General features: G+C 38.5%; 1 protein-coding gene across 1 annotated transcript in view; it reads right to left on the bottom strand.

The window, feature by feature from the left end:
* LOC136874430 (X-linked retinitis pigmentosa GTPase regulator-interacting protein 1) overlaps window positions 1–27,177 on the bottom strand; it is a 1,071,624-nt gene that overhangs the window by 212,392 nt on the left and 832,055 nt on the right. Inside the window, exon 20 of the mRNA XM_067148064.2 lies at window positions 5,182–5,270. Coding sequence (XP_067004165.2) covers window positions 5,182–5,270 — 89 coding nt within the window. The remainder of the gene's footprint in view (window positions 1–5,181; window positions 5,271–27,177) is intronic.

The raw sequence follows: 27,177 nt of genomic DNA, 5'->3' as shown, positions 1-27,177 counted from the left end.
TTTACAGCCATTGTAGACAAGCAGGTTCAACTGCATTTTTCATCTCTACACTTATTTCATTCATCCCAGTTGCTTTTCCCATTTTCATTCTTTTGACTGTTAATTCCACCTCTAGCATTGGAATGTCACTCTCTTCTAAGTCCACAACCTGTACAACCAGCATTTTTTCTGTACAATTTTCTAAATTTAATAGTTTATTTAAATACCCTTCCCATATTTTCTGTATCTCTTCTGGGTGTGTTAATAACACTCCACCCTCCTCTTTTACCAACTTGGTGCATATGTTTTCTTTCTTCTTACTACTTATTAATCTGTACAGCATCCTTCTACCCCTCTTAACATCCTCCTCCATCTCTTGTATGAGTCTTTCCCAACTTCTTTTCAGCCAACACTTTTTAACATTTCCTTTTACTCTCATTTTGCCTTCTTTTGTTTTGTCTCTGTTCCACTCTTGCCATACTTTATTCTTTTCTTTCTGGTTCCTTCACCTTCTCATTCTACCATGGAGTCTTCTTTTCTTTCACTCCTGCAGATGATCTGCTACAGATCTTCTCTGCACAACTTGCAAATACCTTTTCAAACTTGGAACATTCCTCTTCCATGCTTCCCAGTTCTATGACTGGAATATTATGTTTCAGGATCTCCTGAAAAGGCTACTGTCCTTGTTATTTTTTAATTTCCACACCTTCATTTTCTTCTCTCTTGTCTCGTGTATTCTTTTCGTCTTTTAAATTTTCATCTCTGCTACCACTGTTTGATGGTATCCCTCAAAAACTTGTCAGGAAATGCTGTTATATCCAATAAATGTCTACAATTTTCTTTCTTTTTTTTTTTTTTTTGACAAAAAATAATCAGTTACTCATATTTTGTCCTTTTCTCACCCCAACAATATCTTATAACCTTCCTACTATTTTTCTATCTAAATCATGCATTGCCCATTATCAAGCCATTTCTTTTTTCCCCCTTCATCATTCCTTTTTCCATATATGTAAAGTCCAATTAATTCTTACTTGAATGATTGTCACCCATCACTATCACTTCCACATCAGTAATTTCTCTTTCCAGTTTCTCCATGAATACCACACTTGTGTACACTTGTATAGAGTCCTGCATTCTCATCTGAATTTTGATTATTCTATCACTTATGCAATCCTCTTTTTCCACATATTCTTCTTCTTTTACTGTCACCCTAACTCCATTTCCTTTTCTCTTGCCCACTGCTCCAATATAGTGTGTATACCTTCCTGAGTTTCTTCCTTTCACTTTACTTCACTCAGTCTCATCATTGCTACAACCTCTTTCTCCAGCTTTCCTCATCAGGGCCATCACATTGATAATCCCCAACTTTACAATGTTGGTTAGTGGTTGGCCAGCCGACTTTTCATAGCTTCCCCAGCACCCTCAGAAATGCACGGTGACTAAAGGGTACACCCTAACCTTTCCAAGGCTGGTTTCATAGAAACATCATGGCTACTATTATGATGGATTTGCCACTACTGCAGATGAACAAACAACCAACATTCTTACCTATCTTAGAACCGTCCGTGAAGATATGTCATGTGTCCGGATACTGGTGAACAAAGTCATGGAAATACCTCCGATGAACATAGACATCCATGTTCACCTTAGGTCCACGGAGTAGATCTAGCCATATATCCAGTTGTGTATCTCGCACAGAGGTACCAGGATATTTAGGGGTTGTAATAAGGATGTAAACGAGTGGGAGTATAAGTGTCTCCCGGTCTAGAAAGCCAAGAATAATGGCCGAGAGGATTCATTGTGCTAACCAAATGACACCTCGTAATCTGCAGGCCTTCGGGTTGAGCAGCGGTCACTTGGTAGGCCAAGGTCCTTCAAGGGCTGTAGTGCCATGGGGTTGGGTTGGTTTGGTTTGGTTTGGTTTGGTTTAGTTTGGTTTGGTTTGGTTTGGTTTGGTTTGGTTTGGTTTGGTTTGGTTTGGTTTGGTATAAGTGTCTGGTTAAGACCCCAATTGGAGTATTGTTCCAGTGTATGGGATCCATACCAGTACTACATGATATGAGAACGGGAAGAAATCCAAAGGAAACCAGCATGATTTGTTCTTGATGGTTTTCAACAAAAGAGTAGTGTTCTGAAAATGTTGCAAACTTTGGGCTCGGAAAACTTGGGAGAAAAGAGATGAGCTGCTCAAATAAGTGGGTTGTTCTGAACTGTCAGTAGAGAGATGGTGTGGTATGGCATTAGTAGATGAATAATCTTGAGCGGAGCTTTTAAAAATTGGAAAGATCGCAATATGAAGATAAAGTTGGAATTCAAGAGGAAAAGTTGGGACAAGTATTCATTTATAGGACAAGAAATAAGAGATTGGAATTATTTAACAAAGGAAACGTTTGATAAATTTTCAAGTTCTCTGAAAACATTTAAGAAAAGGCTAGGTAAACAACTGATAGGGAATCTGCCACCTGACCAACAGTCCTAAATGAAGATCATTGATTGATTGACTGATCGAATATCAACAGACATTTTAATTGGAGTATGTGTTTCAGGCTTCCAGCATTCAGAGATTTGGAACCTATGTGTATGTAAAAAAAAAAGTATCCTTGAGTTGGTACATTCTAATCATAAAGTTTAGTTGAAATATGAAGGTCGATCAAATATAAACAGGATTTTTGTTCCTGAACATCAACGTTGGTAGGAATGGCCCCGTGCTTCTGCTATGCTTAGGCGGGACCGTTAGGTGCGGGGAGAGCATGCTGTTAGATATTTTCCACCGTTTTGTCAGTAACGCTCATGGTGTCGGAACAACAGGTGCACCCCTCCATTGCGCAATGCATAATTATAACATTTCTTGCTCATGAAGGAGTTACAGTAGCGAAATTTGCCAGAGATTGACTGCACAGTTTGGTGATCAGACATTGTCAAGGACGTGTGTGTCTGCCAGGTATAAAAAGTTCAAGGAAGGACGAGAACATGTGAAAAATCAGCAACACGATCGCCGTCCTTGGACCAGCATTACAGACGAAAACATTCATGCGATTAAAGACATTACTGACGATGATCGACACGCAAGAGTATCAGAAATAGCAGAACAAGTCAGAATCAATTAGAAATAGGAAAGGATTTCCACCTATCAATACTTGTTTATTGCACTTATTATGCTACAGGACCGGTTTCGACCCTTTACAAAAGGTCATCCTCAGCTGAACCATGCATACATATCTATGTGATGAAGCTATGATTAAGATAGTATTGTCAAAGGAATACCACACGATAATAAACATTAGATCACATCCAAATGGGGCATGTCGTAACGTGAACTGGCATATATGTCACTATGTACAACAATGCATTGTATGTCTAAAATAGTATGTTTAAGATCTGAAAATTAGTTGACAAAACATATCTCACTTAAAACTAATATATATATAATCACTTATGGGAGCTGTCAAGCAGTCATCACAAATGACCTACAGTTCTGTAAAGTGTGTTTCAGATGGGTCCCTTGACTTTTGACCGAAAATCTGAAGATGAGACGTTTGGAGGTCTGTCAGAGGATTATAGCAAGGTTTGCGGAAGAAGGTGATGCATTTTTGAGTCGGATAATCACCTGCAATGAAACATGGGTCCACCACTACACTCTAGAATCCAAACAAGCTATTAAGGAGTGGCACACCAGTGAAAGCCAAGACTCGACTGTCAGCTGGCAAGGTTCTTGCAACCTCTTTTCTTCAATCGGTGAGGCTTTGTGCTGACTGATTTTTTGCATGTGTGATGCACAATCAATGCTGCTTACTAGTGCGAGCTGTTGAACAAGGTGAGGGTTGCACATCGCCGCAAAGGACGACACCAACTGATTCGACAGGTCATTCTTCTCCACAACAATGCGCGGCCCCCATACTGCAGCTCTAACTGTCTCCAAGCTACAGGAAATGCACTGGACTACACTTGATCATCCTCCTTACAGCCTGGACTTATCACCCTGTGATTTCCATTTGTTTGGACTGCTTAAAGAAGCTCTAGGAGGCCGACGATTTGAAGATGACAAGAGTGAGGGAGACTTCATGCGCAACTGGCTGATGACACGATCCTGTTCTTTTTATGATAAGGTCAAAAATAAATAAAACTGCGCATACGCTGGGACAAATGCATTTCCAAAGTAGGAAACTATGTAGAAAAATAAATTGTAATTGCCTTGTATTTTTCAATAAATGAATTTAAATAAAAAATAAAATCCTGTTTATACCTCCCATACCTCCAGACATTTTCCTGTTATAAGTCCTGTTATAAATTATAAGGTGGAAGAAATGAAAATCTTCTTGTATTTATCTTCAAACAGCCTCAAATATGTTTAAAAAAAGAAAACTAACAAACATAGGGTGAATTCACACAAACGAGACAAACTCCAAAGTTTTATATGTAGATTATGTGTTCAATTGCCTGCGAAGCCCCAGGCTCACCCATGGCTACGATAATATGGAAGCTGAAATGGCTGGTGTTGAGTAATATATGGAGCACGATTTGTGGAGTGTTAAGATAGGTGTTACTTATGCCAATTGTGCTGCAACAGCACTTTCTGACTCAGTGAGGAAAACAATAGCAAACTACATCACTCCTCACCTTAACTTGTATGCCTCATTTTGTCAATGCCATTGGTTTTTGCACTTTCCCTATAACTGCATAACTTCTGGAGGTGCAATTTGAGGGTCCAACCAGACTCCAGGATGATGACTTAACAGACAGACAGTGTATGATTGTGCAGAAAATTTACAAAAATAAAGGAAATGTTAAAACAAATTTCCAAGTTGGCTTCTTCATAATAATTGAGATAGAAAATAGCAAAGTTCTACCACTTTTCAAATTCCCAATGAAAACAATTCTTGATTTTTTTCTCAAACCAATATAGCAACAGTATTGAATTAATCTTTGTATTGTCTGCATAAGATCCCCTACCCTATATTCAAATCATGTCTTTGGCTTTCCCCAGATTCAGGAGTGTCCCTACACCAATTCCATACAGTCCATTTAATAAAAACTATTTGCTGCAACTGATTGTGGCATTGACACACATGGTTATTGTCATACCTATGGCAGTAGCATGATATCTTGACAAGGTTATTGAATCAACAGATCTAACTAGAATAAGAAAAGTTAGTAATTCAAATTCAAACATTATATTTGACTAGTTTTCTAGTAAGGACTTACGTGAGATATGTATATTTGAAGGCTTTCTTCCCACTTTAGAGGCAATTCACATGATTCATCTGTGGCCTGCGCAAGATTTGCAGAGGGTTCTGGAGAGAAGGAAAAAGATGTGCTTAACAAGAAAATAATGACTTCTTAGTTATAACATACACACACATAGGACATACATTACATTCTTTTTCAATATAAATGAAGTAGTGGAAAGGATCAAAAACATGACAACAAGCTATGAATGTTAGGAACACAAATAGGAAGTAAACAACTGACACCTCGTTACAAGATGTTTCTAACATTACAAGGAAGTAGAAATTGATAAAAATGTACTTGGAATGAGTATCAAAGGAGAGACATGTTTGTTGCGATGTCCAAGGGATCCACCAACCCACCCCCAGAAGTACATTTACTTTTATAACCTAACAAAGAGTATTACACACCATTTTCCATTGCTACAGTAGATACTTGCATTCATATTGGCCAACGTAAAGTGGCACATGACATCATTGCCGTCAATCATGATAATTAAGTTCCGTTACCAACCCCGACACAATAAAGGCACAAGTAAATATAAGATGTGAAGGAAACAATGTAGAATTCAGAACAGCAATAATGTTATATGAAACCTACCTTAATGCAGAGGTGGGTACAGCACTGCAGCAGCCTTCAGGAATTCATGCACCCGGACGTTAAAGGGGAAGGAGCTCTTAAACACGGATTCGGCAAGATATCCGAGGAAAAATTGTTTCCTCCTGCTGAACCCTGGAACCTAGTAGCTGCCATGCTTCAAACGATACCACCTATTTTCAATATTTTGGGTGTACATGGCAGGGTGATCATTGGGCATCACCCTCCTGTTCTCCCTATGCATGTGACCACTCTTTTCTCGTGTCCATGAACTGAAGAGAGTGGTTCACCTGGAGGTGCACGAATCCCTCGTGCTCCAAACATCATATGCCCTCCAGCAATCAGAGATAATGATACTTCATGGGAGTATCAAGTCCATGACCACAGCTAACAAAGTTTCCTTATCCCTTTTTTCTACAAGTACAACGAAAAAGTGTTTGTACTTCTCTCTCTCCACCCCTGAAAATAACCTCTGCCCATCTATACGCCTCCCTCTGTTGTACTGCCTCTTGATGAATTTACTTTCATCAGTTTCCACAATGATACTGGACCCACCTATTGAACCATTCTGTTCATGGTCAAAGAATGCTGATTTTATAATAATTATGGGAATTATATGAGACCACAAAGAAAGCGCCTTGGGTGGCATTTTTATTGTGTAAGAGTATCTGAGATTGCTCGCTTTTCATGAGAATGTAGCATCAGACACGAGCTGAAGTTTCTAGATGCTCATTAAAATTTATTACCCCAGCGAACCTCTTCACTGAAGCTTGGGAAGCACGCAGCTGCGAGAGCTATCACGGGAATTTTCACATTGGAGGGAAAGGAATTTATTTAATATCTTCGATTACAAGATAACTACAAAGGATCGGATACCAGAACCACAATCAGAACATTTTTCGGGAAATTTCGATATGCGGCATGTCTATAGTTGTAATCATAATAAAAGTATGAGTACTTAATATGCATCTCGCGGGAGAAATTTTCCATACCGCGGGCGTGCATTGGAAGCCCACCCACGCAGAGCTTGGTAGCGTGGATGCTAGACTTCCAATATATATGACTGACGAGCGCGCCAGAATCATTTCACTGTGTGCATCACTGTCTGTCACGCTGTTGCTCTGCGCAGAGAAGACCGCCTTTATCTACAAGCAACGCAGTCAGAGTTCACCTTATACTTGGGAAATGTAAGTAACAACAATGATAACAGAGATCAGAACTTTATAAAGCAAGTGTTGACCTGTTTTCTTATGAGAATATTCTGCGGCTAGTAATGCTGTTCGTGCATAGTCACATCGCATAATCTGAGGTTCATATTGTCCTAAACGAATGACACATGCTAGTGTAGGCTCAGAAGATTGAAATTAATGTAATTCGGTCAGTAGAGAGAGCAGTCAAGAGTAAAGTGCAGTGCAGTTGAGAATTGTGTACCTGTACTACTAGGCTAACGCTCAGAATGTGACCTGATATTATGAATTTAAAACAAACGGAGGACATATTTTAATGTGAGTTTCCTTACAGTTTCTCCTACATTATGAGTGGACTGGACACTGCTCATACATAATGGTAAAGCGGTAATTGGGACCAAAGCTGTCGAGGATTCTTCAAGGCATCGAGGTGCGAACCAGGACCATTGGCAATGTCCAATCATCACGACATCAAGGAGGCGATCATCACGTCATCTGAACGAGCTGCAGAGAACATCACAACTGACCAGGATGTCACCAGTCATCGAACCACGAGTGCTGTCACCAGCTTCTAACGCCGACATGATGGCGTAAATTCGCAATGTCCACTAGGGGAACTGTTCAGTTATATCATCAGACACAGGTCAGATAATTCCATTGTTTAAGCATGCAGCACTGCGATAATGGTTAGAGAAAGATAGATAGATTTGGCATTCTGCCAATATGTAAATAGGTTAGGATATGAATACCCGTGTAAATACAATTTTATGCTTCCAGGACTCAAGTTTGGTTAGTTTATTAATATTTGCACGTTTTAGTCTTATGTATTTCGTTAGTGTCATTATTGCAGATATTATATTCAAGGTAGGGAAATTGAGCTCGTGTATTTCATTTCACTGGGACCTATACAGTCTTATATGAGTGTAACCAAGACAATCGGTTTAGGTACTATCCAGGTGCATGTGCAGTGTAGACTGTAATGTTAGTTGTCATGTGAAGAAAGCCTAGGATCTTCTATATCTCTTATAAACACTTGGGTTGGAGTAACAGGGTGAGCAAGTCATATCATAAGATGCCTATAAGAGTTGAGAAATAACGTCATTGTGCCCAGAGTATTGAGTCGAGGCCCTAAAGAAAATAAGAATTGATAATCAAGTGATAATTTGTGAAGGTATGTGCCCATAAGAAGGCCGAGATATATATAGAAATGTGCCACTGAGAGCATTAATGCTAAATAATGATCGGGCCTGTTGTATTTGATTTTATCTGCGACAGAGTGTTGAATTTGTGATATAAGGAATAAAATGGCCTGTAGTAATTATATTATAATGAGGGCAATATGTATGTTAGACTCATGGGCCGGGAAGAAGGGAGAATCGCACCCCCCTTGTCTCTGTTTACATGCTGTCAGCTGAGGGGGATATTTATGGCAGAAAGGAATGACAGCTCAGTTGGTACAAAAAACGAAGTGTTGAAAGGCTAATATAGGTCGTTTCTGACATCAGGACATGAGAGCTGGAATGTTGAAACTGTAGGTTTGTCTGTCGAGAATACAGGAGAGCAGTGAGCTTTTTATATTGGTCCGGAAGACGAAATTTTATACACGATTGTTGATGTCATTCATAGAAGCACATAACTAGTTAGATGTATTTACATGAAGTAAAATATATGTTCTTCTCATGTGTATGTTGTCATAGGGTTGTAATTGGGAGAGTCTCGCGATTGATTCCCAGACAATTGTGTATATTGGAGGCTTGTTTAGTACTGGTAGGATAATTAGGAGCACTGAGCCATAGATTCACGTTAGAAATAAGGTAGTTTCTTTGTAGATAGGAGTGCCTATGAGCAGATTTATATTTAAATTCATTTTCATTGACGTGACTATTATGGTGGTTGTTGCAGCGCTTAACGTTTACATGATGCTGACATCTCCTCCACAATGTTTACAGGTGATGCAAGATACCCATTTTGTCAAGAAACTGATTAATTTGTTTATGACTATCATGTCAGTTATATAAAAAAAATTTGATCATTGTTAATTATCAGCATTTTTACAGTATTGTAATAAACCAGTTTGTTAAAATCGGAAATGCAGCTCAACCATTATTTATTTTTGGTTAGTGTTAGTTAACACCTTGCACATTATTTTTATTCCTCTTCATTTATTTTATTTTATAACGGTAACCCTTTCCTTACCCGTTACCCCTGAAGATGCTGTTACGCCGGTGCTGATGAAGAGGATAGTCATGCAAGGTAAGCTATGTGCCAGATTGATTCACTTTGCGGTGAATGTATTGTTCACTATAATGCACTTGGTCCGATCTCAGCATTGGCTCGACGTGGACTAAGTCATTATAGGGCACACTATGATATTTTTATTAGCCTAGATCCAGGCTATACAAACCTCCCTACAGAAGTTAGACCAATTCACAATAGTTTTGTCACAAAAAAAGCCAACTTCAGCTTCACACTGGGATCCAGGGGTTTTGGTAACAGACACTATAGGACAGCAAAGTGACCAATTTCAAATAATTTTAAATTAGAACCTTCAAAGAAAGTATTTTTTTGAGCACTCACAAACCAACCACACTGTACACCCCATTCAACTCGTCAACATGAAAAGACTATGCACGATCACCATGATTACCAGTTTTATTCACACGCAATGGAACATCACGTCCACATTTTTGCAAACTCACTCACTGGAAGGCAAATCCGATGTTGATACAACTCCACCAAATCATTCAAACTGGTCTTATATTTGTGTGCAAAATCTGTTACACTGAGAAGAACCCATCCATCGCAGGCAGCCTTTTCATCAATCAACAATCGACAATGAACTAATATTAGCGATGATGTATCTTGCTCTGCTATTGACCTTCGGCCAAAGAGAATGCGCTGTTATCGCCCTAGGACAATCTCTGTCAGGAAAGTATGGAAGGAATTTGTTAATTTACTATTCCACCACTAGCCTACATAGAATGCGCTAACAAATCCAGACCAATAGTCTTGTCCAGGCCCTAACCTAACCAGTTCAGACCAATGTTGTTTGCGTAGGAAACTAGAGACCTAAGCCTGCTTCATGACTAACCTGGGGGCATGCTTGTCCCCATATCACTGGTCTTGTCCAGGCCCTACCCTACCCATCCATCACATGACAAGGAAATGCTTTTAATTCACCTTTCTACCACTAGCCCCTTAGTTCCTAAGTAAACAAGTTGGCAGCCTTGTGCACCATCCAACTGCGTCCCCTGCGAGAAGGCCACAGGAAGTAAACAAAGGACAGTCGTTCTGAAGGTACGTGTATGTGGTGAAAGTCTTGTGACAAAGGAGCAAGTATTGATCAATTAGAAATACATAATAGGATAAACACAGAGACAGGTCAGCAGCAGAAGAAAGAGCAATCAAAATGAACAAACATGAAACACAAATGGTTCATGTTTGTGGGTTACTGTAGTCACGTCCTAGTTCGTGAACCATGGGCAATGGCTGAGTGGCCTAGTAAGTGGTCCTGAGAGTCAGGATACCAGTTGCTATGGAATGGGAGCGGGCATCTTGGACATATTCTGAGTCGGGGCCCTCCCTGTGCTCAGGTGGCCAGGACTATACAATTCACCGGTGGTCCATAACCCGTTAGAGGCGAGATCCTCACTTGGACTATGTGCAAGTAGGGCAGCATCCTGCTTCATGAATTTACTGAGCTCAGAACACTTTAAGCAAGCCTCGGACCTATGGGAGTAATGGAGTCCCACTCCCATTTGACAGGCGAGGGACTCCTTGGAAGCAACTTGGCGAATGAAATGGAATTCGATGGGGAGCTATCAATATTAATGGGGCTTATGGAAGAAAGAAGGTAGAACTGGCTGAGTCAGCAAAGAGGAAGCATCTGGATGTGCTAGGAGTAAGTGATACTCGGGTAAGGGGAGATAATGAGGAAGAGATAGGAGATTATAAAGTGTACTTGACAGGTGTTAGAAAGGGAAGGGCAGAGTCTGGGGTAGGGCTCTTTATCAGGAATACCATTGCACGCAACATAGTTTCTGTTAGGCACGTAAATGAGCGAATGATGTGGGTAGATTTGTCAGTGGGAGGAATTAGGACAAGAATTGTGTCCGTGTATTCACCACGTGAGGGTGCAGATGAGGATGAAGTTGACAAGTTTTATGAAGCATTGAGTGACATCGTGGTCAGGGTCAACAGCAAGGATAGAATAGTGCTAATGGGCGATTTCAATGCGAGAGTTGGGAATAGAACTGAAGGATACGAAAGGGTGATTGGTAAATGTGGGGAAGATATGGAAGCTGATGGGAATGGGAAGCGTTTGCTGGACTTCTGTGCTAATATGGGTTTAGCAGTTACGAATACATTCTTCAAGCATAAGGCTATTCACCGCTACACATGGGAGGCTAAGGGTACCAGATCCATAATAGACTTTATCTTAACAGACTTTGACTTCAGGAAATCTGTTAGGAATGTACAAGTTTTTCGCGGATTTTTCGATGATACAGACCACTATCTGATCTGTAGTGTACTAAGTATCTCTAGGCCTAGGGTAGAGAAAGTGAAATCTGTCTGCAAACGAATAAGGGTAGAAAATCTCCAGGACGAGGAAATTAGACAGAAGTACATGGATATGATTAGTGAGAAGTTTCGAACAGTAGACAGTAAGCAGGTTCAGGATATAAAAAGTGAATGGGTGGCATACAGGGATGCTGTAGTAGAAACAGCAAGGGAATGCCTAGGAACAACTGTATGTAAAGATGAGAAAAGGCGAATATCTTGGTGGAATGATGAAATGAGAGCAGCCTGTAAACGTAAAAAGAAGGCTTATCAGAAATGGCTCCAAACAAGGGCCGAGGCAGACAGGGATTGGTACGTAGATGAAAGAAACAGAGCGAAACAAATAGTTGTTGAATCCAAAAAGAAGTCATGGGAAGATTTTGGTAATAACCTGGAAAGGCTAGGTCAAGCAGCAGGGAAACCTTTCTGGACAGTAATAAAGAATCTTAGGAAGAGAGGGAAAAAGGAAATGAACAGTGTTTTGAGTAATTCAGGTGAACTCATAATAGATCCCAGGGAATCACTGGAGAGGTGGAGGGAATGTTTTGAACATCTTCTCAATGTAAAAGGAAATCATCATGGTGGTGTTGCAAACAGCCAAGCTCATGGGGAGGAGGAAAATGATGTTGGTGAAATTATGCTTGAGGAAGTGGAAAGGATAGTAAATAAACTCCATTGTCATAAGGCAGCAGGAATAGATGAAATTAGACCTGAAATGGTGAAGTATAGTGGGAAGGCAGGGATGAAATGGCTTCATAGAGTAGTAAAATTAGTGTGGATGTGTTGGTAAGGTACCTTCAGATTGGACAAAAGCAGTAATTGCACCTATCTATAACCAAGGGAACAGGAAGGATTGCAACAACTATCGAGGTATCTCATTGATTAGTATACCAGGCAAAATATTCACTGGCATCTTGGAAGGGAGGGTGCGATCAGTGGTTGAGAGGAAGTTGGATGAAAACCAGTGTGGTCTCAGACCACAGAGAGGCTGTCAGGATCAGATTTTCAGTATGCGCCAGGTAACTGAAAAATGCTACGAGAGGAATAGACAGTTGTGTTTATGTTTCGTAGATCTAGAGAAAGCATAATATGATAGGGTACCGATGGAAAAGATGTTCGCCATACGGGGGGACTATGGAATTAAATGTAGATTATTAAAATCAATCAAAGGCATTTATGCTGACAATTGGGCTTCAGTGAGAATTGATGGTAGAATGAGTTCTTGGTTCAGGGTACTTACTGGGGTTAGACAAGGCTGTACTCTTTCACCTTTGCTGTTCGTAGTTTACATGGATCATCTGCTGAAAGGTATAAAATGGCAGGGAGGGATTCAGTTAGGTGGAAATGTAGTAAGCAGTTTGTCCTATGCTGACGACTTGGTCTTAATGGCAGACTGTGCCGAAAGCCTGCAGTCTAATATCTTGGAACTTGAAAATAGGTGCAATGAGTATGGTATGAAAATTAGCCTCTCAAAGACTAAATTGATGTCAGTAGGTAAGAAATTCAAAAGAATTGAATGTCAGATTGGTGATACAAAGCTAGAACAGTTCGATAATTTCAAGTATTTAGGTTGTGTGTTCTCCCAGGATGGTAATATAGTAAGTGAGATTGAATCAAGGTGTAGTAAAGCTAATGCAGTGAGCTCGCAGTTGCGATCAGCAGTATTCTGTAAGAAGGAAGTCAGCTCCCAAACGAAACTATCTTTACATCGGTCTGTTTTCAGACCAACTTTGCTTTATGGGGGCAAAAGCTGGTGGACTCAGGATATCTTATTCATAAGTTAGAAGTAACAGACATGAAAGTAGCAAGAATGATTGCTGGTACAAACAGGTGGGAACAATGGCAGGAGGGTACTCGGAATGAGGAGATAAAGGCTAATTTAGGAATGAACTCGATGGATGAAGCTGTACGCATAAACCGGCTTCGGTAGTGGGGTCATGTGAGGCGAATGGAGGAGGATAGGTTACCTAGGAGAATAATGGACTCTGTTATGAAGGGTAAGAGAAGTAGAGGGAGACCAAGACGACGATGGTTAGACTCGGTTTCTAACGATTTAAAGATAAGAGGTATAGAACTGAAATGAGGCCATAACACTAGTTGCAAATCGAGGATTGTGGCGACGTTTAGTAAATTCTCAGTGGCTTGCAGACTGAACGCTGAAAGGCATAACAGTCTATAATGATAATGGATGAATGAATGAATGAATGAATGAATGAATGAATGAATGAATGAATGAATGAATGAATGAATGAATGAATGAATGAATGAATGAATGAATGAATGAATGAATGAAACACAATACAACAATCTCCACATCTTCAAACAGATAGTCTCAATTCTTCTCAGTCCTAGTAAACTTGTTTCTGCTTCTCAGCTTCATCAGAAGGGTGGGATTCAACACTCAATGGGGGGCCATCTTGGCGGATGATGAGGGAAGTGTTGGATGATAAGGAAGTTGAACAAACACAGAAAATGGAAAGAGACATAAGATAAAGACAAATACTGGTGGTCTTTTGAAGCCTGCCTTTCTGATGAAGCTTGGAAGCAGAAACGAGCACATCAGGGGCTGAGAAGAAATGGATGGAGGAGAACAGGGATTGATGAAGACAGCAGTATATGAAAGTGTAGAAGTAGTCCTTGTCTTCTTTTCTACTGCTCCCTCTTCTGATGCTGACCTGTCCCTAAATCTATGCTATTATGGATTGTTATGCCTTTCAGTACTAAGTCTGGAAGCCTCTATGAATGAACTGAAAATCTCTAATATCCTCTATTTGCAACTAACACTGTGGCTTTAATTTCCCTATGCCTCTTATCTTGCAACCTGTGGCAGTATGAAAACAGTAGTGGGAATGATTTGACATTTCTTCTACTTCTTGTTATTTTTTTTTAAACATAGTTTACACCTCCATTGGAGCACTTTAATCAGTCATATACATTCAAGTCTAATAGTATTATATAGAGTCAGCTTTTCAGCTTCTTCTTCTTCTTCTTCTTCTTCTTCTTCTTCTTCTTTCACTCCCAAAACTTCTTCATCCTGTCGGATCTTGCTGTCCTTCGGTTGTCAGTAATGATATACTTCCTTTGTTCACATGTTATGAGTTTGAATCGTAAGTGTTTATTCCTAAGAATCCTCTACTCTTCTCAGCCTTCGAATTGGAGCATTGATAAATTGAATTCTTCTAAATCATTCATGATCTGTGTGAATCAAGTGTTCTTTGTTTTTTCTTTTCAGAAGTAACTAATTAACTGCTTCACTAGCCAGGTTTCTGGCAGTCTGAATACATGAAAAAAAAAAAAAGGGCAATTCTCCTTTTATTCACTGCATCTATTATTGATTTGCTTTCACGATATACCACTTCATTAGGTAATAATCTCCACTGGCCATCAATTTGGTGTTTCTTATTGATGATTGTCCTGATGATTCTTCTATCTACTTTCTTCAATTTATTGATTGTTGATTTAGTTGATTACTTATTTTATTGTATTAAAAATTATTTGTTGTTGTATAAGATTTTATTCTGTTTGGACTTTTGGACTTGGAAGACTTGTGTTGATCTCATAAACCTGGATCCATCCAGATCATTTTGAATTCTGTTTTAGAAACTCTTACTTATGGGTTGTATAAAAAATTACCATTAATCTGTGAATTGTAATATTTTCATCTTTGATCCAATTATATGTCACCCTATACTACATGCACAGTTCTGGAAGCATGTTTCCTGTTGCATAAACAAAGACTTTTCACGAACATTTATTATCACTGTGTCAGCAAGAAAGAAGAGACTTTTGAGTGGAGAAATAAGACTAAATGTAATTGGTGAATGTAAAATTCGAAGGTGAATTCTGCATTCTGATTGGTTCTCTTTGGTGGTTGCACCATTTCATGTTTCCCAATCTTACCCCTCTCCTTCAGTGGGAGAGGAGGTAGGATCTTTGTCTTTGATCATCTGACCATCTTAGCAAGCAGACGTGCTCGTTCTTCGGTCCCCTCGTGGGAAACCTGATCTCAGGTTAAGCACTGTTTCTACCTTAACTTTGTTTTTGACTTCATTCTAATGTGATAATTTATCTTTTTTCTTATGCATGAGTTTATCCTTGAGTTTCACGTTCACTGCTAAATTTGTCAAAATGACTTAGCTTTTCATCTATGATCACATACTATTTGTTCGGAGATAAAAACTAAACCAGAAAATATAAATTCAACTACAGCAAAAGAAGTTGAAACAGTGCTTAAGGAAGTGAAGTACTACAAAGCATGTGGAGAAGACCAGGTTCTTGCAGAGATGTGGAAAAACGCCAGCACTGTGACTCAGACATCCCTCCATATGATATTACAAAAGATTTGGTTATAAGAAAAATTCCCAGAACAATAGACAACAGCTATAATTAATCCAATTCATAAGAAATGTGAAAGAAATAATCCAGACAACTATCAAGGTATTACCATCCTTGACTGTATGTATAAGATTTTTTCTAAGATACAGTACTATATAATTGGATTAAAGAACAACTTGATCAAGAGTTAGGTGAATACCATGGAGGCTTCAGACCTTGGAGAAGCTGCTCTGAACAAATAATAACTTTGAAGCTAGTCATGGCATATTGCAGAAAACAAAACAAGCTCCTTTCAATAATGTTTATAGACTTCAAAAAAGCTTAGGACTCCATACACAGACTATTATTATTAAAAATTTTAAGACATTTCAGACTTCACCCAAAGCTAATTAAATTTACTGAACTTACTCTAACTAATACAATTTTTAAAATTAAGTTCAGAGGAGAACTTTCTAAACCATTCTTGGTAACAACTGGTTTAAGACAGGGTGACGGATTGTCACTTCTTCTTTTCAAATGTGCACTTGAGTACGTTATGAGGGAATGGTACAAGAACAACTCAAAAAATAAAAAATTAGAACCCAGAAGGATAACATACATTTGAATTGTGTAGATTTGCTGATGATCTAGCTCTTCTGGCCAATGATATTCAGGAAACAAAACAACAAATACAATCTTTACGGAAAATAGCTAAAAATATTGGTTTGAAAATTTCATTTGAAAAAACAGAAATTATGCTAACTGAAGTTCCACATGCAAACAACATTAAGCTGGGGAACTAAGAAATAAAAATTGTAGAAAAATTTAAATATTTAGGTGAAATAATCACATATAACCTGAACGAGAAATCAGCATGGCAAAATAGAATATTAATATTAGATGGATCACAGAACTTAAAGAAAGCATGAGAGAGCTACAATAGAAGATATAAAATACAAAACAAATAAACTCAATATATTGAAAGACTAGCTGATGTACCCGTGCTTCGCTACGGGATTCTCAGAAAGACTGACTTGGTGGTTTTCCTAACTGAATTCAACATAGGTCATTACAAAAATGTCAGTAGGAATGTAGCGATTGAAAGCAATGTTATCATATAAAATACTCAATCAAATGAAAAACCGCACACTCTCTCACTTTCAACGAACAGTACTACGGTGCCGATCTAAGAGTCCAAAGTTCCAGAGCTGGAATAACCAGGTCGCACACTGCCCTGAACACTCTTCTGTCATTGTTCCGTTAAATATGCACACTACTCATTCCAATCAGTGCCTCAGAGTTGGGAATGAATAGCTCAAATACTATGATGAACCAGTGTGTTACGTACCAGATATGTCAGAAAATGTATGAACCAGAGGAATGGCATGCTAAAGAAGAAAGTTATCTTACTCCCCAGCTACTTCCCGCCAATATACAGGCAGGCTGTTATAGTCGGTACGACCAGGCGAGTTGCCCGTGTGGTTAGGGGCGCGCAGCTGTGAGCTTGCATCCGGGAGATAGTGGATTCGAACCCCACTGCCGGCAACCCTGAAGATGGTATTCCGTGGTTTCCCATTTTCACACCAGGCTGTACCTTAAAGCCAAGGCCGCTTCCTTCTCGCCACTATTCATTTTCTATCCCATCGTCGCCATAAGACCTGCCTGTGTCGGTGCGACGCCAAGCAAATTAAAAAAACCTCAGTACATTTCAGGCCTTCCCCTAAACTAACATTTCACTTAGTGCGAATAATATTATTGATAGCCCAGATTATAGCGACCTATTCCCCGACTTCGAATACCAATTTTCATGAAGATTCGACCACTAATAAAATAAATATTTGACAACAAAATTTTAGGCCTTCCCCTAAACTACCATTTTTCTCAGCATGTATAACCTATATTGTAGCGACTTATTTCCCATCTTTGTCTAGCGACATTCATCAAGACACGACCACTAATAACATAAATATTTGAGAATTAAATTTCAGGCCTTCCCCTAAATTACAATTTCACTCAGTGTGATTAAAATAATTTATAGCCTAGATTGTAGCGGTTCATCACCCGATTTTACATTCCGATTTTCATTACATTCTCATCAGCCGTTTTCTCGTGATGCGTGTACATACATACATACAGACAGACAGACAGACAGACAGACAGACAGAAATTACGGAAAAGGAAAAAATGCATTTTCTTGTTACTGTGGACATGTTAATTTAAAGATAAAAATTTCATTGTTCCGTATTGAAATTATTGATGTTAAAAATTAAATAACTGGAGGTTCAACCTATTCAATACTCAAAAGAAAGAAACGTAGCAATCACATTTCTATTTAAATGGGACCGGTTTCGACCTTAGTCTAGGTCATCATCAGCCATAAAAAACATGTAAAATGTTTAAGAATGTTGGAGGTCAGTTTTTCACTGTTAGGCACAAAGACACGACATCACATTCTGTTCTGCACAAAGTCACAACATTAACAATCAACTTGCGAAGATCAAAAAGGCTTGAATTCGCAGACGAACAGATCTGTAGAAGAAAGCCGCCAGCTCCCGGTGACTACGTGGCACACTCAAGGTCACGCGCTGCGGCCAAACACCAAAGTAGAGTGGAGAACGTTTCGAAGGTCCAGAACCTGTCACGGCTGCGGGAAGCCAAGTACGTATATAAAAATATACGATGCCAATTAGTATAACCGAATGAGCACCCGTACTCCAGCTAAGATCTTGGTAAACAGGTGACTTGAAAAAACAATTGTAGAGAGAAGAAAAAAATGTAGTAAAAAGCGCAATATCGGAAAACAAATGAAAACTTATATGCACAGTGCGCTATTTTAAAAAAAAATTTTAGGTTATGATTGAAGTAGTCGAAGTTGGCGCAAGACAAAAAATTTTTTAAAAGAGGAGAATAAATTAAACGAGGAAGAGTGATAGTGAAATAAGAGAAAGAATAAAAGAAATTGAAGTTAGATGGTAATGAGGAAAGATAAGATAGGGAAATGAAGGAGGGGTAGTTTAAGGTGGGTTAGGAGGGTGGGTTATTGGAGGTAGAAAATGTGGGTGGGAACTATGTAAGACATGGAAAATAGAATTGGGGTTTTGGAATTTGGAATTTTTGAGAAGAAGAATTAGGGAGTCAAAAAGGATATTGGGTTTTTCAGAAATGTCGTTTAAATTGAAATTAGGGTTGAAGTACTGGTCAAGGTGGATAAAGCAATTTTCAGTAATGTTTAAGAGGGGGCCTTTGTTAATGATTTTAAGTATGTTTATGTCAGTGTCAATACTGGTGAAATTATGTTTGGAGTCTTGTATGTGCTGTCCTATGGCAGAGAATCTGTTGTATTTAATGGCGTTGACATGTTCAGAGTACCTGATATTGAAGTTGCGGCCAGTTTGTCCGACGTAGGAGGAACTGCAGTTGTTGCATTTAAATCTGTATACACCAGATTTAGAAAAGGCATTAGACTTATTTAGAGATTTAGAGTTGTGTAAGATATCAAGACTTCTATTGTTAGTTCTAAAAGAAATTTTCATATTATGTTTTTTAAAGATATTAGTTATTTTATAAGCATCCTGAGTAAAAGTGAAGGTGGAAAAAGCAGTTGGTTTTATTGTGTCTTTAGATAAAGTGGTTTTTGGACGGTGTTTGAATTTGTTGATGATGCGGTTAATGAAGGAGTTGTTAAAGCCATTAAATTTAGCAATGTTGCGGATGGTGTTTAATTCATTATTTAAATCTTTTTTGGACATAGGGGTGTTGAAGGCACGAAAAATTAAGCTGTTATAAGTAGCACATTTATGAGCTTGGGGGTGCGAAGAATCTTGTCTTATTGTAGTTGCTGTTTGGGTTGGTTTTCTGAAAATTTTGTAAGATAAAGAAGAAGGATGTCTAGTAATAGTTAGGTCTAGAAAATTAAGAGTTTGGTTGTGTTCTGATTCGAGGGTGAATTTAATGTTAGAGTCTAAGTTGTTGAGATGAAGAAGTGTAGAGGCTGCGTTGGTTGATTCCTCATTTAATATTACCAATGTGTCGTCGACATATCTCGCCCAAAAGAGGATGTTGGAGAAATTATTATTATTATTAATTCTTGTGTTTTCTAAGAAGTCGAGGTAAATTTCAGCAAGAATGCCAGAAGCAGGTGAGCCCATAGCCAAGCCATCTTGTTGATAAATGGTGTTGTCAAAGGTAAAATAATTATTGTTGAGAACTAATTTTAAAATAGACATGAAGTCTTGAATTTCAAGTTTACTTAGGTTACTGAATTTGTTTAGGTTTTTGTTTATAATGGGGAATAATTTTGGAATTGGAATACTAGGGTACATGTTGACAATGTCAAAAGAATGGAGAGAAAAATTTGGTTGGATTTCAAAATTTTTTAATTTGTTGATTAGATCAGAAGTAAACTTGAAATTCAAGACTTCATGTCTATTTTAAAATTAGTTCTCAACAATAATTATTTTACCTTTGACAACACCATTTATCAACAAGATGGCTTGGCTATGGGCTCACCTGCTTCTGGCATTCTTGCTGAAATTTACCTCGACTTCTTAGAAAACACAAGAATTAATAATAATAATAATTTCTCCAACATCCTCTTTTGGGCGAGATATGTCGACGACACATTGGTAATATTAAATGAGGAATCAACCAACGCAGCCTCTACACTTCTTCATCTCAACAACTTAGACTCTAACATTAAATTCACCCTCGAATCAAAACACAACCAAACTCTTAATTTTCTAGACCTAACTATTACTAGACATCCTTCTTCTTTATCTTACAAAATTTTCAGAAAACCAACCCAAACAGCAACTACAATAAGACAAGATTCTTCGCACCCCCAAGCTCATAAACGTGCTACTTATAACAGCTTAATTTTTCGTGCCTTCAACACCCCTATGTCCAAAAAAGATTTAAATAATGAATTAAACACCATCCGCAACATTGCTAAATTTATTATTTATTATTTAGCGTATGGCTTATACAGACATAATCAGTAATATACATATATACATATTTACAGCTGAGAAACAAAGCAACTTGTGCTTCACAATTGAATGTCTAATTCTTCGATCCAGCGTGCAGCATCCGGAGTTAGCAGCAGGAAGTCATCCTCATCACCGTGATAGGCTCGAATCCTACATTCCCTGACGATATGACGAACAGTCTGGTGTGGAGCTCCGCAGTCACAGTCTGGGTTAGGTAGCTTTTTCCACTTATGGAGAGCGGCTCTGCACCGACCATGTCCTGTTCTGATTCTATTCAGGGCAGTCCAGGTCTTGCGTGGTAGGTGGGATCCACTTGGAAGTCTGGGACCTGAGAAGAAGGTATGAAGGCGCACATCCGTTGCTGCTTCCCATCTACTTTTCCACTCATCAAGAGATTTAAAATCTTTAGCATCCATGTTAGAGGCATCACGCAGAGTTGGATGGCGTGATTTTAGTCTGTTAAGATTCAGAAGTGGCAGGTCACTATTCACGGGTAGACTAGGATTTCTTGAGATCTTGTGAAATTCCTTCATAAGGGCATTAGATCGGCGTAGATCAGGTGGCATTATACCAGTTAGCAGTGGAAGCCAATGAACTGGAGTAGATGTGATTGCGCCAGATATGATGCGCATTGTGGTATTAAGCTGGGTGTCAACAAGCCTTGTATGATGACTGTTCATCCAAACAGGTGCACAATACTCGGCACTTGAATACACCAAACCCAGGACTGAAGATCGCAAAGTGGTTGCTGAAGATCCCCAAGTAGTTCCACACAGTTTATGAAGGATGTTATTTCGAGACTTCAACTTTTGTGCTAAGTTCAGGAGGTGTTGTTTGAAGGATAGTGTACGGTCCAAGATGACACCAAGGTATTTTGGGTTCCAGTTATGATGAAGAATTCTCCCTCTGAAACTAACATTCAGTTTCACGTTCGCCAAACGATTATTTAAATGAAAGCAGGACACTTCTGTTTTGCTCGCACTGGGTTGGAGTCTCCAGATTTTGAAGTAGTCTTCCAGTAAAGACAGGTCTTTGGTCAGAATCTCTTCAGTCGTCTCCATTACCTGATCTTGTACAGCTAGAGCCAAGTCGTCGGCGTAGCAGAATTTTCTGGATGAAGTGTCAGGAAGGTCAGAGAGATATAAGTTGAACAATAATGGTGAGAGAACTGATCCTTGGGGCAATCCGTTGTTCAGCTTCCTCTCCTTGCTTATCTTGCATCCAGTGATTACTTGGAACTTCCGATCACTTAACATGTTGTTAATCAGTTGAGCCATCTTTCTGCATGGTATGATACGAAGAAATTTGTAGATAAGGCCTTCCCTCCATACAGTGTCAAAGGCAGCAGTAAGATCAACAAATGCTACAGATGTTTTCAGCTTCATTTGATATCCTGCCTCAATGAAGGATGTAAGAGACAATACTTGGTCACAGCATGGCTTTAACAACTCCTTCATTAACCGCATCATCAACAAATTCAAACACCGTCCAAAAACCACTTTATCTAAAGACACAATAAAACCAACTGCTTTTTCCACCTTCACTTTTACTCAGGATGCTTATAAAATAACTAATATCTTTAAAAAACATAATATGAAAATTTCTTTTAGAACTAACAATAGAAGTCTTGATATCTTACACAACTCTAAATCTCTAAATAAGTCTAATGCCTTTTCTAAATCTGGTGTATACAGATTTAAATGCAACAACTGCAGTTCCTCCTACGTCGGACAAACTGGCCGCAACTTCAATATCAGGTACTCTGAACATGTCAACGCCATTAAATACAACAGATTCTCTGCCATAGGACAGCACATACAAGACTCCAAACATAATTTCACCAGTATTGACACTGACATAAACATACTTAAAATCATTAACAAAGGCCCCCTCTTAAACATTACTGAAAATTGCTTTATCCACCTTGACCAGTACTTCAACCCTAATTTCAATTTAAACGACATTTCTGAAAAACCCAATATCCTTTTTGACTTCCTAATTCTTCTTCTCAAAAATTCCAAATTCCAAAACCCCAATTCTATTTTCCATGTCTTACATAGTTCCCACCCACATTTTCTACCTCCAATAACCCACCCTCCTAACCCACCTTAAACTACCCCTCCTTCATTTCCCTATCTTATCTTTCCTCATTACCATCTAACTTCAATTTCTTTTATTCTTTCTCTTATTTCACTATCACTCTTCCTCGTTTAATTTATTCTCCTCTTTTAAAAAAAATTTTGTCTTGCGCCAACTTCGACTACTTCAATCATAACCTAAAATTTTTTTTAAAATAGCGCACTGTGCATATAAGTTTTCATTTGTTTTCCGATATTGCGCTTTTTACTACATTTTTTTCTTCTCTCTACAATTGTTTTTTCAAGTCACCTGTTTACCAAGATCTTAGCTGGAGTACGGGTGCTCATTCGGTTATACTAATTGGCATCGTATATTTTTATATACGTACTTGGCTTCCCGCAGCCGTGACAGGTTCTGGACCTTCGAAACGTTCTCCACTCTACTTTGGTGTTTGGCCGCAGCGCGTGACCTTGAGTGTGCCACATAGTCACCGGGAGCTGGCGGCTTTCTTCTACAGATCTGTTCGTCTGCGAATTCAAGCCTTTTTGATCTTCGCAAGTTGATTGTTAATGTTGTGACTTTGTGCAGAACAGAATGTGATGTCGTGTCTTTGTGCCTAACAGTGAAAAACTGACCTCCAACATTCTTAAACATTTTACATGTTTTTTATGGCTGATGATGACCTAGACTAAGGTCGAAACCGGTCCCATTTAAATAGAAATGTGATTGCTACGTTTCTTTCTTTTGAGTATTGAATAGGTTGAACCTCCAGTTATTTAATTTTTAACTGTGGACATGATCGATACAGAAATACCATTCTTTTCAAATTCTGAGCAATGTACAGAGAAAACTCTTATTATATATATACTAGCTGATGTACCCGTGCTTCGCTACGGGATTCTCAGAAAGACTGACTTTGTGGTTTTCCTAACTGAAATAAACATAGGTCATTACAAAAACGTAAGTATGAATGTAGCGATTAAAAGCAATGCTATCATATAAAATACTCGATCAAATGGAAAGCCGCACGTTTTATCACATTTAACGAACAGTGCTGCGGTTAGATTGCGGTGCCAATCTAATAGTCCAAAGTTCCAGAGCTGGGATGACCAGGCCGCAGATTGCCATGAACACTCATCTGCCATTATTCCGCTAAATATGCACACTGTTCGTTCCAATCAGTGCCTCAGAGCAGGAATTGAATAGCCCGAATGCTATGATGATCCAGTGTGTTACGTACCAGTAGTATCAGAAAATTTATAAACCAGGGGAATGGCATGCTAAAGAAGAAAGTTATCTAACTCCCCAGCTACTTCCCATCAATATTCAGGCAGGCTGTTACACTCTGTACGACTGGGCGAGTTGACCGTGTGGTTGGCGGTGCGCAGCTGTGAGCTTGCATCCGAGAGATAGTGGATTCGAACCCCATTGTCGGCAGCGCTGAAGATGGTATTCCGTGGTTTTGCACTTTCACACCAGTCAAATGCTGGGCCTGTACCTTAATTAAGGCCTAAGGCACTCCTAGCCCTTTCCTATCCCCCTCGTTGCCATAAAACCTATCTTTGTCGGTGCAACGTAAATCAAATAAAAAATACTATGTACGCAGCAGTAATCCTATCTACCGGAGATGAGGGGTAACAGAAGACACAAAGCACATCACGCCAAACAATGGTCAATGTAATGTTACTGTTCATCAATGTTATGAGCTTTCTATATTGTAGGCCTACACATTTAGTTTTCTTTCGACTCTGTGATTTGTAAAATATTTTATACCGTAAACTGTAGTTTCTTATTCTCCGACTTTACATCCCGATTTTCATTAAATACTGTTTACCCATTTTCTCGTTACTCTGCGCTGATATGGACTTAGTAACAAAAATCCAAATTTATGAATATCTTTGTGATCATAGCCAGTACGGTAACAATGTATAAGACATGAATAATAGGAAATTTAATACTATATAACCTTAGTTATGAAGCATTCATTGATCACACCTCTAATAAGAAATATTTGAGAATTACATTTTAGGCCTTCCCCTAAGCTACCATTTCACTCAGCGTGAATAAAATAATTTACAGCCTAGACTATAGCGACTTATTTCCTGACTTTGCATACCGAGTTTCATCAAGACAGGACTAATAATAACAACAATATTTGAGCATTAAATTTTAGGCCTTCCCCTAAACTACCATTTTTCTCAGCGTGAATACAATTATTGACAGTCTAGATTGTAGCAATTTATTCCCCAAATTTGCATACCCATTTTCTTTAAAATACGACCACTAATAACATAAATAGTTGAGAATTCAATTTTAGGCCTTCCCCTAAACTACCATTTCACTCAGCGTGAGTAAAATGATTTATAGCCTAGATTGTAGAGGCTCATCCCCCGATTTCACATACCGATTTTCATTAAATTCTCTTCAACCGTTTTCTCGTGATGCGTGTACATACATACATACATACATACAGACAGACAGACAGACAGAAATTACGGAAAAGTAAAAAGTGCATTTTCTTGTTACTACGGACATGACCGATACAGAAATACCATTATTTTCCAATTCTTGGCAATGTACAGACAAAACTCTTATTTTATATATATAGATAGTTTACATTTCAGGCCTTCCCTAAACTACCATTTCACTCAGTGTGAATTACATTATTGATAGCCTAGATTATAGAGACTTATTCCCCAACTTTGCATACCAATTTTCGTGAAGACACGACCACTAATACAATAAATATTTGACAATTAAATTTTAGGCCTTCCCCTAAACCATCATTTTTCTCAGCGTGTATAGCCTATAATGTAGCGACTTACTTTCCATCTTTGTCTACCTATTTTCATTAAGACACGACCATTCATAACATAAATGTTTGAGAATTAAATTTTAGGGCCTCCCCTAAACTACCATTTCACTCAGCGTGATTAAAACAATTTATAGCCTAGATTGTAGCGGTTCATCACCCGACTTTACATTCCCATTTTCATCACATTCTCTTCAGCCGCTTTCTCGTGATGCGTGTACATACATACATACATACAGACATGCAGACAGACAGACAGAAATTACGGAAAAGTAAAAAATGCATTTTCTTGTTACTGTGGACATGATCGATACAGAAATACCATTCTTTTCAAATTCTGAGCAATGTACAGACAAAACTCTTATTTTATATATATAGTTTACATTTCAGGCCTTCCCCTAAACTACCATTTCACTCAATGTGAATTACATTATTGATAGCCTAGATTATAGCGACTTATTCCCCGACTTTGCATTCCAATTTTCGTGAAGACACGACCACTAATACAATAAATATTTGACAATTAAATTTTAGGCCTTCCTCTAAACTACCATTTTTCTCAGTGTGTATAGCCTATAACGTAGCGACTTATTTTCCATCTTTGTCTACCGAATTTCATTAAGACATGACCATCACAACATAAATATTTGAGAATTAAATTTTAGGGCCTCCCCTAAACTACTATTTCACTCAGCGTGATTAAAATAATTTATAGCCTAGATTGTAGCGGTTCATCACCCGACTTTACATTCCGATTTTCATTAAATTCTCGTCAGCTGCTTTCTCGTGATGCGTGTACATACATACATACAGACAGACGGATATGACGGAAAAGTAAAAAATGAATTTTCTTGTTACTGTGGACATGATCGATACAGAAATACCATTCTTTTCAAATTCTGAGCAATGTACAGACAAAACTCTTATTTTATATATATACATTACATTTCAGGACTTCCCCTAAACTACCATTTCACTTAGTGTGAATTACATTATTGATAGCCTAGATTATAGCGACTTATTCCTCGACTTTGCATACCAATTTTCATGAAGACATGACCACTAATACAATAAATATTTGACAATTAAATTTAAGGCCTTCCCCTAAACTACCATTTTTCTCAGCATGTATAGCCTATAATGTAGTGACTTATTTTCCATCTTTGTCTACCGATTTTCATTAACACGACCATTCATAACATAAATATTTGAGAATTAAATTTTAGGGCCTCCCCTAAACTACCATTTCACTCAACGTGATTAAAATAATTTATAGCCTAGATTGTAGCGGTTCATCACCCAACAGACAGACAGACAGACAGACAGACAGACAGACAGACAGACAGACAGACAGACAGACAGACAGACAGACAGACAGACAGACAGACAGACAGACAGACAGACAGACAGACAGAAATTGCGGAAAAGTAAAAAA

This window comes from Anabrus simplex, chromosome 5, assembly GCF_040414725.1.
Source record: "Anabrus simplex isolate iqAnaSimp1 chromosome 5, ASM4041472v1, whole genome shotgun sequence".
Classification (NCBI taxonomy): domain Eukaryota; kingdom Metazoa; phylum Arthropoda; class Insecta; order Orthoptera; family Tettigoniidae; genus Anabrus; species Anabrus simplex.
This window is presented reverse-complemented; position numbering and strand designations above follow the sequence as displayed.